Genomic DNA, 18,812 nt, shown 5'->3' on the forward strand with positions numbered 1-18,812 from the left:
GAAGAAAGCAGAGAAATAACAGATTTTAAAGAAAGAAAAGGGGAGGTAATACATTTTTTAAAAGACAAAGAGCTGAACTAACAGAGGGCATTTTGGGAATAAAAATTTTTTTAAAATTATTTTTAATTTTAAATATTACTATAGGTTTTATTTTAAAATTTATAAATATTAAAAACTGTCTTGTTTTAAAAATAGATAATTCTAATTTAATCCAATGAAATTTCATACCTCATTGACGAATAGTAGTCATCTCCCACTGTAGCAGCCATTGTTCATACAACACACTCATTAGGATTATTTCTTTCGACATTAAATGAACATAACAAAGAGACGATTTTCACTCTGAGTAGTATTATTTTCAACATCTGCAAAACATAACATAAGACAACATTTTCATTTAATGTATTTGAAATACAGAAATTCTAATCAAAACAAGGTAAGATATTTTTTATATTTCTTGCAAGTCTTCATTCAAGTAATGTGATGGATTTACATGCATATGAGAAAATACTATTGTTTTTAGTATTCTTGTGAAAAATATTCTATTCATTTTTCTTCTACAATTATTATATATAATATTTACATCCAATATTAGAAAACAGATGTGATTTACCATTTTTTAATATTGAAATTCAAGTTATCTACTCAGAAAATATTAAATATAACCAGAAACTTCATAAAAATAGTGAATTAGTGGTAATTATTTTAATATTTTTTGTGAAATTCATTGGATACTTTTTATATTTGGAATTAGTTTTTTTTTCCTCAATTTGTTTATCATATTGTAATTACTAAATGAAATGAATTGATTTTCATTTATTTATGAATTCAAAATATTTTTTTTTTTTGCTTGATATAAAAAATAATGACTCATGATTTATTTTTTGTTATACGCATTAAATACTGTGATTGGATTTTTCTTTTTGAGTGTTTTACAAGATATTGAAGAGATTCTATTTTTCATATAAAAATTGTTTGATGTTTATACATTATTTAAACCAGCATTAAAACTGAGGATATTACTTGCTTAAGCATCATATATTTATTTATATGTATATTCAAAAGTAAGATTGGAATATATAACATTGAACAATATTTATTTATACTCTGTAATATTTGCTCCTAGTGATAATTCAAATATATACACAAATTATGTTCATAAAAATGGGATAAACCATAGGTAGATAGTAAAGACAAGGGAGACAACTGCACTAAGTAAGCATTTTTGAAAGAAAATCACATTGCTTTAACAAGAGTAACATTGTTTTATTTTACATAGTATGTAAAATAAATAAAATTACATTATTTTACATAGTATGTTTCTTACATCATTATATTTATGTTTAAGTTATTTGAAAAAATTTAATTTCACAAAAATGAATTTTTAAATTACTCATTAAAAGTGTTTAAAAACTGTTATTACTTAACTTACTACTTAAAAATGTATAGTGCTTGTTTCGAACTTCTATGAAAAAACAAAACTAAAAGCAAATCTTTATGATGTATATATAAAAATATATGCCAAAAATCATGTAAATTGGTCAAATAATTTTTTTAAATGAGAAAATCCAATTTTATGGCTAAACAACAAGTGATAATCTTGCAATGCAATCTTGAAAACAATATAAAGGAACAAACGCTCCAAATAATTCAAATGTTTGTAAGATTTTAGAAAGCCATCCTTAAGATGGCGAGGAGACATTGGAAAAATTCAAATTCGCTTAAAAATGATTTTTTTTATAAAAATAAAACTACTTGAATAATTTATGTGAATTTTGGTGCACAATATTTTATTTCTATCACAGGTACATACATCGTACAGGTTTTTCTTTATTTTTGTTTTCCATGAGACGGGAAGTTCTGGCCTAATATTCTATTAAAATCAAGTGAATCATGAATTATTTTTTCTCTGACTTTAAGATAATTTTTAATAAATTTAAATTTATATATAGATTATAATAAAATAGTAAGCATTTTGCTTCTTTTTTTGTGATATTTCACCACATTTTTTAATGATTTCTTGTCATCAGTTGATCCAAAGCAGATTCATTTAATCTTAAATTGATTAAATTCTTTTACAATTCAATCTATCGAAGAAAAAATAATTAAAGTTCAAGCGTTCAGAGAAAAATACTGTCATGTTTTCTTATAAAATGAAATTAAATAATATTTTAGAAACATTTTGTAATACAAAATTAAAAATCTGACAAGTGTTAAAAGATTTTTCAGTCATTAAGAATTAAAACTAAACTTACTTTGTATTCTTTGGTTTTCACTAATGTATGTATTCTTTATTCTTCTTTATTATCTATATATATTGTAATACATTTATACACAAACTCCCAACTTAGGTTGGAGAAAGATTTATATAAGTATTTACTTAGATGCATAAAAAGGTCTAGTTGACAGCTCATTACAACATAGGGAAATATTATTGAAAAACATATCAAGATGTAAGTGAAAATCAAAATTATCATTAATGAAAAGTAAGATATTTTATCATGCTTAAAATCACAAATTATATAGATTATTCATACAAAAACTTAAAATATTTAATTCATAAAAAAAAACTCAGTACTAAAAAATATATTGTATTTGTATTTGAATTTGGCAATGGTTAAGTTTGAAAATTATTGTTTACTACATTTTCTTATGTATGGATTACCAGTTTAAAATGACTAAAATATCCGTATTCTATTTTTACAGATCTATAACAGACTTGTTGGACATCTCATTAATTAGGAGACATTACTTAGGCTAAAATGTTATTACAGACATTCTTCCTGCTTTTGATATTACATTCTATTTACTGCATAGATTTGACTTTTAAAATCCAAGAAGGTAAAAGTCCTGGCACTTACCTCGGAGACATTGCTGCCGATTCTAATGTGATGGATGATGTGGCCATACAAGATCAAAATCTCATTTCATTCAGTCTTATGGAACAAGATGGAACAAGCAGCTCTCCATTATTTCGGATTTCTAAAAATACAGGAAAACTTTATACAGCACAAGCATTGGATGCTGAATCTCTGTGTACATTTAATAAGGAATGTTCTCTCATGATAGATATTGCAGTACAAAAGTCCAACACAATCATGAAGATTTTAGAAATTAAAATCATCATACTTGATGTAAATGACCATCAACCAGAATTTCCTGATAAGAAAACAACAATTGAATTTTCTGAAGATATTGCTATAGGAACAAAAATATCAATTCCTAATGCTATTGACAAAGACATTGGTGTTATCAACTCTCAGATTACTTATGAACTAAATAAATATAAAGATGAACCATTTGCTTTAACTGTATCAAAAAACTATGACCGAACTGCTGATCTCTATATTATTCTGAAAGAAAGATTGGACAGAGAAGTGAAAGAAAGCTACATGGTAAAAGTCATTGCTAAAGATGGTGGATCTCCTTCTAAACAAAGTATTTTAGATGTTCACATTTCAGTTGCAGATGTGAATGATAATCCTCCTGTCTTCTCACAAAATCTTTATAATGTCACAATCAAAAATGAACCAAGTGAAACTTCTTCTATTGCAACTTTATCTGCCACAGATTTGGATTCTGGAAAAAATGGAAGAGTCACTTATCATTTCAGTACAAAAACATCGGATGTTGCGAAAAATCATTTTAAATTAAATCAACAAACTGGACAGATTTTCTTAGAGAAAAAGTTGACAATAGGTAATATGTTGATCTATAATTTATTTGTAGAGGCCTCTGATGGTGGCAGTCCTTCTTTAAAAGCTAAATCAATGGTCATTGTAAATGTTGTTAACAATCAAAATAACCCACCAATAATTAGGCTTAAATTTCTATCAGCCGCTGGAAAAGATTCAACATCAGTTTCTGAGAATATTCAGGTGGGAAGTTCTATTGCATATGTAAAAGTGACTGATCATGATGTTGGACAAAATGGAGAAGTGAGTTGCAATCTGCATTATGATAAATTTAAACTACAAAGTCTCGACACTAAGAAATACCAAGTAATTGTGAAAAAAGCATTGGATAGAGAAAGAGAGGCAAAGCATGAAATTATCATCAGCTGTCAAGATAAAGGATCTCCTCCACTGCAAAGTAAGAGTAAGTTCTCCATCAAAGTCACCGATGTGAATGATGTAAGACCACAGTTCTCTATGGAGACATTTAAGTTCTTGATTGAAGAGAATGAGAAGTCGAGATTTTCTGTTGGCTTCATCAATGCAACAGACCCAGACCTGGGAGTTGGAGGGAAACTCACCTATTCTCTGCTCACAAATAACAAACAGTTTTTACCTTTCAAAATCAAAGATGATGGCATGATTTCAGCCATTATGTCACTGGATCATGAGTTTCAAAACATTTACAAGTTTCAAGTATTTGTGAAAGATAATGGAATCCCATCTCTCAATAATACAGTCAACGTCATTGTTGAAGTGACTGATAAAAATGATAATGCTCCGTATTTTACATTTCCCAGTGTCAATCCTTATAACATGGATGTTGTATATTACCGGCATCATTCAAAGAACATCACTTGTGTAAAGGCAGCTGATGGAGATAGTCAAGAGAATGCATTTCTAAAATATGAAATAATCAGAGGCAATGACAAGCAGATGTTCACCATCAACCAGTACACTGGTTTGTTAACTTTCAATCGGGTGCTTGCGCAACAAGATGCTGGTTCCTATGAGCTAGTATTTGTTGTCAAGGATAGTGGTAGTCCAGTTCTATCAGCAACAACTAGTATGTTTTTCACTGTCACTGTAAGCAACAAGACATCAGAAATGCTAAGTGCCGTTCATACAATCACTGAAGATAAAGTTGATCTTACATCAGTCATTATTATTACAGTTGTAGCAGTGACTGTAGCAGTCATCATTACTGCTTCAATCTCGGTATGTATCATTCGCTGTAATGATCAGAGAAATGTCACATATGCCCATGCGATGGCACCAGCTAATGTGGGTGTTGTTGGTCCAAGTGGCAGATATATGAGTGATCAGAGACATTTGATGTGTCCTTCAAAGCAGGGAATATCTTGGCCAACTGCTGTCAATGTAAACAAAAGCCAATCAGATAAAATGAGAAGTGCACATATCAACCAAACCAATAGAGAATCTCATTCTGCAGAAAATCCTCCCAATCAGCAACAGAGATCGGCTTCGCTACCTCAGACTCAAAGGGTCACACAGATAGCATCTCAGGTATAATTTTTATATACATATTTTCATTTTGAAGAAAGTTTTATTTCTTATTAGAAAATACAGAAAGAACTAACAACAAAAACAAAACAGATTTTTATGTATTTTTTATGTGAACAGTATATTGTGCATATTAATTTAATGTTTCACAGAGTTATTTTCTGGTTCTATTTGGTGATTATTTCTGTTAAAATTCCAATATAATAATGTAAACTTTCTTTTAAGAAAACTGTTTTATAATATTTTTGTTCATAAATATTGTTTTTAGTTTAAGATTTAACTTTAATTACACTGTATAAGAAATTACAATTCCAACACTTTGAATATGGAAGCTAATTTCATCTGCATATTATGGGATCATGCATTGTTACATATATCTTACATGCATATTGCTGTGTACTCTGGATATTTGTACTGAATAACTTTTTTTTTTACAGGCATATATTCAAGATGATATAGTATCTTCAAATAGACCAAATAATAAAGGCGATATCAGTTCTTCACAGTATCCAAACTATTCATCACCTAAACTGTCTCGTACCAACAGTAGGGAGAGCAGGAATGCAAAAAACCTAAGTCAAAATGATATTTCAGGTAAGTTCCAATTCCTTAGTACTATGAATGGGTTTATTGATTAATAACATTAAAAATAGAATCAAGAACTCAAATTTAAATTCCCTCTAATATAGCTATCCTATCTTTATCATAAAGGGAATGAAAAAATGTTTCTCTGGAAAAAAATTAATTTTAGAATATAAAATACTTTCTATTGCATAAAATAAAATGTTTTTATTAATATTAATATTTCAGCTGCTGTGTCTTCTTCAGGTGTATTATTCATTAATGTACAGTGATAATTGAATGATATACCTGAAGAAATCCATCGAGCACATCACCTAAAAGATAAATATAATAGTTTGAAGAATAACAATGTAAATAAGAATGACTCTTAATCACAAAATTCAGACACAAAAGAGTTGATCTGTTCTTGAAATTTTCAAAAAACTCTTCAATGGAAATTGTTTGTATCAGTCTTCAATTATTAATTGATTATACTTTTTATTTATTTTACATATATCTTACAAATTCATTGATATCTTATTTGAACTACTGAAATACATCTGTTATATTGCTTTTAATTAAATTATAACAATAGTTTAGACTTATACAGGGTGAGTTATGGAAAGGGGATGTTTTAGAACGCTTCTTGCTCTCTTTGAGTAAAGGATAAGGAGTGAGAAAGGAAGTTTATAAACCTGCTTAAGATGCTGTTTAGTTTGTTGTTATTTGTATACCTTTTCCATTAAACTTTGTTTTAGTTAGTTATTGATTTTGAATTGCTTTTCTTTAAAAACATCTGTTTCCCGTGACTCATCCAGTATTTATAATTTTGAAGACTTTAAAAATTCTATTGTTACTTTTTACTAAAATGAGCTTCACACAAATGCTTAAAAAATAATATAAACATTCAGATTGATTTGATATTCTGTTAACATTTGAAAATTTTTTAAAAATGTTTAATCTGTTTAAGAAAAATTCTTTTAAATTTAAATTATCAAAAAGTAAATAAACTCATTGCTGATATTCTGCAAATGTTAGCATAAAAGCTTTTCTGTAATTCTTTGGACCAAAAAGGGAATAAGAACCCTAATTGACATGAACTGAAAAGAGAAACAAAAGGATAGATTTCTTAAAACACTGGTTTGATCTTGACCTTGACCTTCACACACAGAGAGAGAGAGAGAGAGAGAGAGAGAGAGAGAGAGAGAGAGAGAGAGAGAGAGAGAGAGAGAGAGTGTGTGTCTCTTCTATATTTAAAAAATTAAAATGCTTGCTATCAAAACGTTTGCTTCAGTGGGTTTCCCCTTATTTAATAAATAAAATACCTGCCATTAAAAAGTTTGGTTTAAATTGTTTTATTAAAAGTTTTGTAAATATATTAAAATGCACATTACATTAAAAATAAATTAAAAAAATAAAAATAAATGTTGGTTACAATAATCGGTGAAACAATCAGGAAAATTCGAAAACTTGGTTATTTTATATTTGTTTACAGGTCATGTGCATGTGAAAAGGTTAAGGTCAAACCCTGTTTTGTTTCTCTGTTCGACTTACACTAGTTGGTGTCCTTATTCCCTTCCTGGTCTAATTATTTAAACTCTTTTATAATATATCACCAAAAAAATACCTGTCTCTATAAAGGCCAGTACTGTTAATAATTATTTATTGTGTTTATGAAGCAGACCATAACCAAAAAATCTTATTATTATAAATAATTGAAATAACCAAATCATTCAAGAATGATGAAATTCACAATTAGTATGAATCCTACACACGACTTGTTTATGCAAAAACTGTAGTCAGAAGAAAAGAACTCTAAAGGAAATTGATTCTCAAACCAAGTGGGAAATTGTAATCCAAAACAAAATAATGTGTTTTTCACTATTGTTAATGTGATAAATTTAATTTAAATTTTAAAATTTAAGTTCATTATATTTGTAGATTTTTAAAAAGTATTCAGTAATATAAGTTTAAAATGTTATGAAAATAAAAAAGGAAATAAAACAAAGCATAAAATGTTGTTAAAATAGAAAACGTTTATATTTAGCATTTTCATTTTTTTTTCATTTTGTTTATCAATATACATAACTTATGTTGTTACCCACTGTAATGCTTAGAATTTATTTCCCAACATTCAGAAAGAGTTTAGTAGTTTCAGAGTTCACTTAATAATAATAATAATAATAATAATAATATATATATATATATATATATATATATATATATATACACACACACATATATATACACACGCTCACACATATATATACACACACACACATATATAGATACACACACACATATATATATACACACACATATACACACACACACACACACACACACACACACACACACACACACACACACATATATATATATACACACACACACATATATAATCATGCACATTCCTATTCTTTTACTTTTTATTTTATTGTATTTATTTATCCATTTAATTAGTTATCTTATTTTATTTATGATATTTATTTTTATTACTTATTTTATTTGTTTATTCATTTAATTCATTTTTTCTTCTTTCCTTTTAATAGGATGGTCTTTACTTAATGCATATGCTAGACCTAACCATTAAACTTTAAATTTGACATGCGAGATGCTATCCGTTAACTGAAACCACTGCATTATGAAACATCCATTTTTTTTTATTTATTGATTTGAACAGTTTGTTTACTTGAAAATTCAGATATTGTTAGCCTCACACCGGTGAGTGAAGTTGGTACACATAAAAACTGTTGAGAGATTGGCCCCAAAACAGTGTGTATTCTCTCCTGATGAACTAACATTATCTGGAAACCGAAGCATAATAACCCACAATTAAAAACAGCTTACAACTAAGTTACAAATGGAATAACTACAATAAGAAAGTGACAAAATGATCCATATCTTTATTCTGATTATCCGGCACTGACTGGAAGCTAAAGGGATATACTTCACATTAGAAAACAGTTGTTTGAATAAAACCCACTGAACAGACGAATCATCGAGCATTTTGTTTCTTCTTTTCCATTTTAAATTCATATCGCCAATACAAAAAAAGGGAGATAATTGCAATGAGATATTCTGTGGAAAACTATAGTAAATCTATTATGAATCCATCCATTAAAATAAATTATTGGTTTATTCAAATCCATACATTTCCTGATTCAGTTCAATGCAATTTTCTTTTCTAAAATATCAACAAAACTTGAAATTTGATATTTACGATGTTACTGTAAAGCATTCATTTTGATTTTCATTATAATTAATTATGACAACACAAAAAATACAGAAACTGATTTTGAACAACACAAGTAATTACACCTACTATATATAAAACAAATTATACTTTATTTTATGTATATAAATATATGATTAATAGTTTATTTAGTATAGAGACCAATTACACTCTTGATATAATATGTATTAATATACAATTGCAAAATTTATTTCTCAAAAGATTTGGCAGTGGTAAATGATGACAGTTTCATGATTATTGTCTACAACAATTACAATTGAAAATAACTAAAAAAAATAAATACAAATATATAAGAATATTTATTGTAAAAAAAAAAGTTTAATATAAATCATTAATGGTTATTTTTTATGTGTCAAATTTAAAGACCAAGTTTTAAGTAATTTAAATGAAATGTCTCAGTGAAATGCACTCAAAAGTAGAATTAATTAAAAAATAATGAAATAAATGTAATAAGTTTGTATTTACTTATTTGGATTATTTAGTTTTACATGCCACACTACTTTAAGATATTCTGTTGCTATCTCTCATATATGAGAGACAAAAAGTTATGAAAAATAAATTTATAACCTTATTTATATCAATTCGAAGAATTCAAGATAACAGTGATTAGGCATACAGTCATTTCTAAGATAATTATGATTTTAAAAAACATCTTTTACAATATGCCTTCTTTCTTTTTTACAAAGCATCACAAATTAAATAAAAGTCAAGCAAAAAAACATCAACCTCTTTTTTTTTTTTTTAATATTTATAAAATTATAACAGCTCAAAAGAAAATCGCATGTACAAAACATTATAATAATGACAATAAGAAAAAGAAATAATGAGACAATATATAATGGATTTGAATCACAAAATTTTATATTAAGAAATAAGTAAATAATAATAGTAGTAGTAGTAGTAATCCATAAATATCATAGTAATAATGATTATAATAACAATAATATTGTAACTAGAACAATACTAGGATAGGAAACATTACGTATGACAAATAACAACAAAATAAATAAATATAAAATTCACAAATATAACACATGACAGATGAAAATTTAAATAAAACAAAAAGATATGAAAAATACTAGAAACACATAGAATTGTACATATCTTTGAATATATGTAAAGTTCTATTTGCCACTAGTATTTTTAGTTTGTTTTATAAAAGGTGTTGAAGAAAAGAAATATTAGAATAAAAAAAATAAAAATGTTTAAATTCCTAATTGTTTTAGAAACGATTCTTGAATTCTTGGACTTGATATAAATAATATTATGAATTTATTTGTATGAGCTTACTCTATAATAGTTCTGTTTGATCTGAAACTGCAATATTTTTAGTATTGATGTCAATTTTATTTCAGCTTCCCTTTGTTTTGTTTTTTTCTATTGTTGACTTATACTTTACTCAAATCTATATTTTGGACTTTAATATTATTATATAGACACACACTATATATATATATATATATATATATATATATATATATATATATTGCATACATACACACACGCCTTATACTACTATTATAAAATCTATTTAATTGGGAAAATTGGGAAGTAGTGAATTATTAAAACGATGTCTAATGCATACTTCTTTTCAGAACTTTACACTTCCCAATACTGCAATTCTCCATCAAAACGAAGAGGACAACCATCACAAGAGACAGAGATGAGACCATTGGGACAGACTGTCAACTACCCAAGTGATACAACCATTGTGGCTAGAGGATTCTACACACCAAGCCTTTCACAAAACAATGAAAACAACAAAGACTCTGTGACAGAGGATAGTAATTCTTCTGATATAAGCCAACAATCAACAGGAAATATTTATAGAAATCCAAGACCCTTACCTCCAGTACCTCAATGATATTTTAATATATGATATACTCTAATCAGCATTACCGTTTCATAAAACCAATTTTTTTTTGTATATGAAATAATATTTACTTTGGAAATAATATACATTAGATAAAAATTCAGAAATAGAAACTATTCAAATAAATAAAAATGTTAAACATTTTTAAAATTTGAAATTATTTTAATTACATAGAGTATTAAGACAATTCTTTTTCATATCAAAGAACATTCAATGGAAAGATTGTTTAATTTTGAAAGGGGGGAAAAAAACTAGGTTAAAGATCAGAATTAAAAATCAACCTTAAATGTATATTCTGAAACTCTCATTATAATTATAATAATATAATTTTCAAAAATACTGTATATATAAATTTGATAATATTATTTCTGCATTGATGCAAATATATGCTATACTTACATAGGAGGAATGTTTAAGCACTCAGTAAGAAAAGCCATCATGGTGTTTCTAAAGAAAGAAAGAAGAAAGCAAACTGCAGGGAACAAAGGATTCAATTAAAAAATTGCATTATGGGAGTAGAAAACGTTTATTTTCAAAATAATTATTTTATCAAAATTTTTCTCTCATAATATGAATATTTTAAAATATCAAGGTAGTGAACAATTTCTGATATTAAAAACATAATTGATTAATAAATGTTATGAAATCTCATTATTGTGGTGAATAGTAGTCATCATTTAACAATAGCTGACATAGTGCACACACCACATTCACTAGGACTGCTGCCTCCTTTCTCATGATTAACCTTAAATAAAACAAATTTCTCTCATAATTCTTACTAAAAAACTACTTTAGGAATTATAATGAAAATGTAGTTCCCTTCTTGTCACGGAGTATTTTATTATTATTAAAAAGGTTAGTAAATTACAAGATTTTTTATTCTGATTTTTTTCTTCCTGTTTTAAATCTCAAATTATGTCAAATATAAATGAATGCATGAAGTAACAATGACAATATTATTCCATCCATTTTAATTACAGAAGATGCTGATTTAATTAGAAAAAAATTATTAAGAGTATTACTTCATTATATGCACTTTTATAATAGAATATATCAATTGTTAATGCTGTTGAGTATTGATTTATATCTAATATTCAAAGAAACAAAAGAATTTGATTTATAACAAATATGGCTGCTATGAAACAAGTTTCAAAGTGTAGACATTTGAAATATATCATAAATAAGAATTTTATTAATTTTATGTTGAATATAGATTTATATAAGTGACTCATTTCTGACAGGATTTTATACAAACACATGCAAACAAGGTACCGTGATTTTTAATGCTGGAGTTAATTCTAATCTATCACATATTTCTTCATTCATGCTTGTGTTATTATTATTTACCATGAATCTATTTAGAATACCTTACACAGAAATAACCTATTCCACATCACTCCTATTTACTATTGTTCTCATCAATGATACTCATAATGCTTCTATCAATTTTCAACATTACTTGTATTTGCATCATCTAATTAATAGTACTCTCCTCTCACCATATTTTTCTCTTGCTTTATTAATTACTGAATATTAAATAAGCACATTTGCTTCTTAATATATTATAGAAGAAAGTAATTTAATTTATATATTTCATAATTATTTTAACTAGCATGTAGAAATTCCACAGAGGACTCTTTCACATGTAATATATTGATGTTGGCATTTTGTGGATGTTCAGCATAAATTGAGACACCCTGGTATTATTATAGCTCTTTTGTTAAAACTGCAAAAGTATTTATCTAAACTAACAGAGACGCTCAACGTAGCCAGGTTGTAAAATATGTTTAAATCCGATATTTTAATGTATGCAGATTTCACATATATACTCTATATATAAGGTAAATTTTTTATGGATTCTTATATATTATAAAGTTGTGATTTCAAAAATTAAAAAAATATCCATATGATTTGAGTGCATCAGCCTGAATCGAAATCAAAACTTATGAAGAATATAAATATATATATATATATATATATATATATATATATATATATATATATATATATATATAACAATATATATAATATTTAACTGGACCCCCTTCAGCTATAATCGAAACCTAAACCAAAACTTATGAAGAATTCTTGATATAATTATTTAGAAAAAAATAGATGACTTAAGTGCCATCAGCTATAATCGAAACTGAAACCAAAACTTATGAAGAATTCTTGGTAAAATAATTTATTACAAGAAATGGAAGTACATAACAATTAAACGATCTGGATGTAAGCATGACATAGAAAATAACACACACGTTATCATATTAATATATAGATTGTTAAACTTGGAAAGACAATAGGTGTTGCAACAGTAATAATATAAGCATGTTAAGTAACTAAGCACATACTAAATTCAATTATATCATTATTTATAGAAATGTGTCCAAATACAGAATATAAATAAAAATTGTACCAGACTTTTGAATTCTTACAAAATGAAGTACTGTTTTAAATACCATAACATTAACTTTATTTTGATGATAAAAATGTATTTACTTTATATTTCAGAAAACTTTTACAGACTACAATTTAGAGAAAAAGAACCATGCTGTTGATAATATATATTCTCACTGGTTTCTTGTACCTTTCTCAAGGTGTTGATCTGACATTCAAAGTTGAAGAAGGCAAAAGTCCTGGCACTTACCTTGGAGACATTGCTGCCGATTCTAATGTGATGGATGATGTGGCCATACAAGATCAAAATCTCATTTCATTCAGTCTTATGGAACAAGATGGAACAAGCAGCTCTCCATTATTCCGGATTTCTAAAAATACAGGAAAACTTTATACAGCACAGACATTGGATGCTGAATCTTTATGTACTTATGGAAAAGAATGCTTTGTGATGGTTGATGTTGCAGTTCAGAAAGAAAATACAATCAGTAGAATATTAGAATTAAAAGTAATAATTCAAGATGTGAATGACCATCAACCAGAATTTCCTGATAAACAAGTGACTATAGAATTTGCAGAAGGAGATGGAAAAGGAATGAGAAAATTAATACCAAATGCAATTGACAAAGATGTTGGAATAATTAATTCACAAATTAGTTATGAACTGAAAAAATATAAAGATGAACCATTTGGTTTGTCTGTTTCTAAAAATGTTGATGGAACATCAGACCTCTCTTTAATTCTTGAACAGAGTCTGGATAGAGAAGTGAAAGACAAGTATATGGTAAAGGTAATAGCTAAAGATGGTGGAATGCCAAATAAACAAAGTACGTTGAATATTCATGTCTCTGTTACAGACATCAATGATAATCCTCCACTTTTTTCTCAAAATGTTTACAATGTTACCATAAAAAATGAACCAAGCGAAACTTCATCGATTGCAACTTTATCTGCCACAGATTTAGATTCTGGTAAAAATGGAAGAGTCACTTATCATTTCAGTACAAAAACATCTGATGTTGCTAAAAGTCATTTTAAATTAAATCAACAAACTGGACAGATTTTCTTAGAGAAAAAATTCACCTTAAGTAATATATTAACGCATATTTTGTATGTTGAAGCACAAGATGGAGGTAAACCTTCATTAACAGCTAAATCAATGGTTATTGTAAATGTAATTAATCAACAAAATAATCCTCCAATCATTCATCTCAAGTTCTTGTCAGCATCAGGAAAAGATTCAACATCAGTTTCTGAAGGAATCAAAATTGGAAGTTCCATTGCATATGTAAAAGTGACTGATCATGATGTTGGACAAAATGGAGAAGTGAGTTGCAATCTGCATTATGATAAATTTAAACTACAAAGTCTCGACACTAAGAAATACCAAGTAATTGTGAAAAAAGCATTGGATAGAGAAAGAGAGGCAAAGCATGAAATTATCATCAGCTGTCAAGATAAAGGATCTCCTCCACTGCAAAGTAAGAGTAAGTTCTCCATCAAAGTCACCGATGTGAATGATGTAAGGCCACAGTTCTCTATGGAGACATTTAAGTTCTTGATTGAAGAGAATGAGAAGTCGAGATTTTCTGTTGGCTTCATCAATGCAACAGACCCAGACCTGGGAGTTGGAGGGAAACTCACCTATTCTCTGCTCACAAATAACAAACAGTTTTTACCTTTCAAAATCAAAGATGATGGCATGATTTCAGCAATTATGTCACTGGATCATGAGTTTCAAAACATTTACAAGTTTCAAGTATTTGTGAAAGATAATGGAATCCCATCTCTCAATAATACAGTCAACGTCATTGTTGAAGTGACTGATAAAAATGATAATGCTCCGTATTTTACATTTCCCAGTGTCAATCCTTATAACATGGATGTTGTATATTACCGGCATCATTCAAAGAACATCACTTGTGTAAAGGCAGCTGATGGAGATAGTCAAGAGAATGCATTTCTAAAATATGAAATAATCAGAGGCAATGACAAGCAGATGTTCACCATCAACCAGTACACTGGTTTGTTAACTTTCAATCGGGTGCTTGCGCAACAAGATGCTGGTTCCTATGAGCTAGTGTTTGTTGTCAAGGATAGTGGTAGTCCAGTTCTATCAGCAACAACTAGTATGTTTTTCACTGTCACTGTAAGCAACAAGACATCAGAAATGCTAAGTGCCGTTCATACAATCACTGAAGATAAAGTTGATCTTACATCAGTCATTATTATTACGGTTGTAGCAGTGACCGTAGCAGTCATCATTACTGCTTCAATCTCGGTGTGTATCATTCGCTGTAATGATCAGAGAAATGTCACATATGCCCATGCAATGGCACCAGCCAATGTGGGTGTTGTTGGTCCAAGTGGCAGATATATGAGTGATCAGAGACATTTGATGTGTCCTTCAAAGCAGGGAATATCTTGGCCAACTGCTGTCAATGTAAACAAAAGCCAACCAGATAAAATAAGAAATGCACATATAAATCATAGCAGCAGAGAACCCAATCCTACAGAAAAGGTCCCCAGTCATCAACAAAGATCCGCTTCTCTTCCACAAACATCTACAAATGTTGAATCTCAGGTAAATATTTATTTCACAATGAAGATTATATTATTAAATTTATATTTAATATAAATCTTTTTCAACTAGTCCATTGATATTTTTATCATCTTATTTATTAATAACATAATTTATAATTTATCATGTTGTGTATTTGTTACAATGCTGATTTTGCTTTATAATATAAAAAGTAACTTATAATTAGTATATTACTGTATATTTTAATTACATCAACATGTTTGTTTTTTCTACTACATTAATTTAAAATTTACATAAGATGGAATCCAAAAAAAAAATTCAAATCATTGTGATGCCTTTTTTCTCTTTTCTGATAAATATTTTAGTACCCAGTTATTTTCACATTTAAATAAACTCAGACTTCTGATTAACTTTGTTCTCACATTTTTCTCTCCTATTTTTCTTAAATATTATATATTCTTACCTAATGATATATTATTTATTTTCTTCATCAAAGTACATGATATATATATATTCCTATTTCTGTGCAAATTATATAATTTCATTATTTCAAAATAAACAAATAAATAATATTTTCATATACTTAATAGTGAACACATACATAAAAGTAATAAATAATTTTTTTTATCATATTTTATACAGCAGCCCTACGTTCAAGATGAAAAATTGCTTCTAAATAATCCTAAAAATAAACCTCAGCAAGCCAGTTCTTCTGAGTATCTGAATTACTCATCACCAAAATTGTCTCATACTGATAACAGAAATAGCAACAAGGAAGGAAATTCAAGACAGAGAGAAGTTACAGGTAAGTCTTAAATGATTTATTTTTCAATTTTTTAACCATAAATTGTTTATTTTGAATAGTTTGGACTATTATTCCCATTTTGGTTGTTTTTTCCACAACGTTTTGGTCAATATAACATCCGACCATCCTCAGGTGCATTCAGCCTGGATGTTATTGGTGAATAGTGAAAAATGAGAATAATAGTCCAAACAATTCAAAATTATTATCAATTCTCATCTCAAAAATATACAATCATTGTATCAAAAAACAGAATGGACCCGGATTTATTAAATAAAGAAATAGACTTGGTGCTATTTGCATTTTGAATTTCTAATGGATGTGTTCGTTGGGAAAGCAAAAAAAAAACCCAACATTTTTCACTATTCACCAATAACATCAGTGTGAATGCACCTGAGGATGATCAGAGATTACCTCAGCCAAAACATTGTGGAAAAAATAACCAAGATGAGAATCATAGTCCAAACAATTCAAAATAATTATCAAGCCTCATCTCAAAAATATACCATCATCATATAATGAATTGTTTATTCATTGTTTTATTTTGTAATTATTTTTTATTTGAACTAATCTTAGTGTAATTTATTGGAATTAGGAAAAAAAAAAAAAAATCAGGACTTTTTGATGTCTCAGAATTGGAAAGATTTTTTAGTCTAATTTTAAATTCCAAAAATAATTTTTAATTCATTTTTCTTTTTAAATTTAATATTACATTGCTGGTACTAATGATAAAATGATAAATATTTATATTATTTATATTTATAAACTACCAGTAACACTAAAATCTATAGATCGTAATAATGAATTTAGGCAAAAATATGACATGGTTAAAATTGCACATGAAAAATATAAATGGAAATCTCACAAAAAGTTTATAAAAATTTTCAATACAATAAATTTTGGCAAACATTGATGTTTTTTGGGACAACTGCTGTATTTAGGCAACATGAGCATTCAGTATCAGTTGTGATTGTAGGATTACATTTAAAGTCAGCATACAATCTCTTAACTGTTGTTTCTGACAGAATAGAGTTGGAATGATACTTATCAAGCAATTGCTTTACTTGAATGGTATCTTTTCTATCAGAATACAATGCTTTATCAATACACATAACTCAGATTTTTCCATTATTTTGAAAATTTGCAAGAGTAGCTTCATTTAAATAATTGTAATTTATAAACTAATAATCTAATTGAGCTCAAATTTTTTCAAATTCTATTTGAAGGCTACTACTTTATAAACATTATACAAATTTTTTATTAGTGGTGCCACCTATATGTCAGGTCTTTGGCTTATCAAATGATATGTTAAAATTACATATTTGATTAGAATAATATACTAAACTAATTATTTCCTCTTTAATGATGTTTAATTATTTTACATTGGTTATATTTTTAAGGAATGTATACTTCCCAGTACTGCAATTCTCCATCAAAAGAAAGAAGATTGCCAGCACAAGAAACAGAGATGAGACCATTGGGACAGACTGTCAACTATCCAAGTGATACAACCATTGTGGCCAGGGGATTCTATACACCAACAATTTCACAAAACAATGACAACAAAGACTCTGTGACAGAAGACAGTAATTCTTCCGATACAAGTCTCCCGTCAACAGGAAATATTTATAGAAATCCAAGACCCTTACCCCCAGTACCTCTGTAGCTATCTACATCAGTGAAATTGAATTATTTGTAGATCTGATATGTACAAACAAAAAGATTTAGTTGAAATGCTTATAACCAAACAAACTAGTAAAACTATGAATAAGCATAAAATATTGAATTATTTCTTGAAAAGCTAGATTTAAATATAATTAAAATATATATTAGACAAATATAGCAGTAATATTTCAATAAACAAAGATTGTTTTTTAATTATGCAGTATATATAGACAGATATTCATATAAACTAATACAAAATCATAATTGTAATGATGTTATAAGATTATACAGACATGAATGTAACACTGAAAATATTTTTATATACTTACATAAGACACACTTTGATAGGAATTTAACAAACACAGCCATCATTACATTGTCTAGATTTAAGAAAGAAAAGAACAAAGAGATGAAATAACAAATTGCATTCTGGGAGTATAGATTTTTTTTTTAAATAAAATTTATTGATTGTTTTTTTTTTCTTAATATTTATTTCTAAATATTTCACTATAAAAAAT

General features: G+C 27.5%; 3 protein-coding genes across 3 annotated transcripts in view; all 3 read left to right on the forward strand.

Annotated features, from left to right (window-relative positions):
- LOC145242749 (protocadherin Fat 4-like) overlaps positions 1–18,812 on the forward strand; it is a 212,420-nt gene that overhangs the window by 148,419 nt on the left and 45,189 nt on the right. The gene's annotated exons all lie outside the window — the stretch shown is intronic.
- LOC145242901 (protocadherin beta-2-like) lies at positions 259–11,015 on the forward strand. The gene is made up of 4 exons (XM_080106013.1): positions 259–436; positions 2,707–5,201; positions 5,636–5,792; positions 10,611–11,015. The coding sequence occupies exons 2-4, from the start codon at positions 2,763–2,765 to the stop codon at positions 10,877–10,879; spliced, it is 2,865 nt and encodes a 954-aa protein (XP_079962139.1). The 5' UTR covers positions 259–436; positions 2,707–2,762; the 3' UTR covers positions 10,880–11,015.
- On the forward strand, positions 11,329–18,700 carry LOC145242908 (protocadherin beta-11-like). Its single transcript, XM_080106020.1, has 4 exons — positions 11,329–11,743; positions 13,400–15,869; positions 16,470–16,632; positions 18,030–18,700. The coding sequence occupies exons 2-4, from the start codon at positions 13,437–13,439 to the stop codon at positions 18,293–18,295; spliced, it is 2,862 nt and encodes a 953-aa protein (XP_079962146.1). The 5' UTR covers positions 11,329–11,743; positions 13,400–13,436; the 3' UTR covers positions 18,296–18,700.

The sequence above is a fragment of the Euprymna scolopes genome, chromosome 21 (assembly GCF_053919585.1).
Source record: "Euprymna scolopes isolate OS-2025 chromosome 21, ASM5391958v1, whole genome shotgun sequence".
NCBI lineage: Eukaryota > Metazoa > Mollusca > Cephalopoda > Sepiida > Sepiolidae > Euprymna > Euprymna scolopes.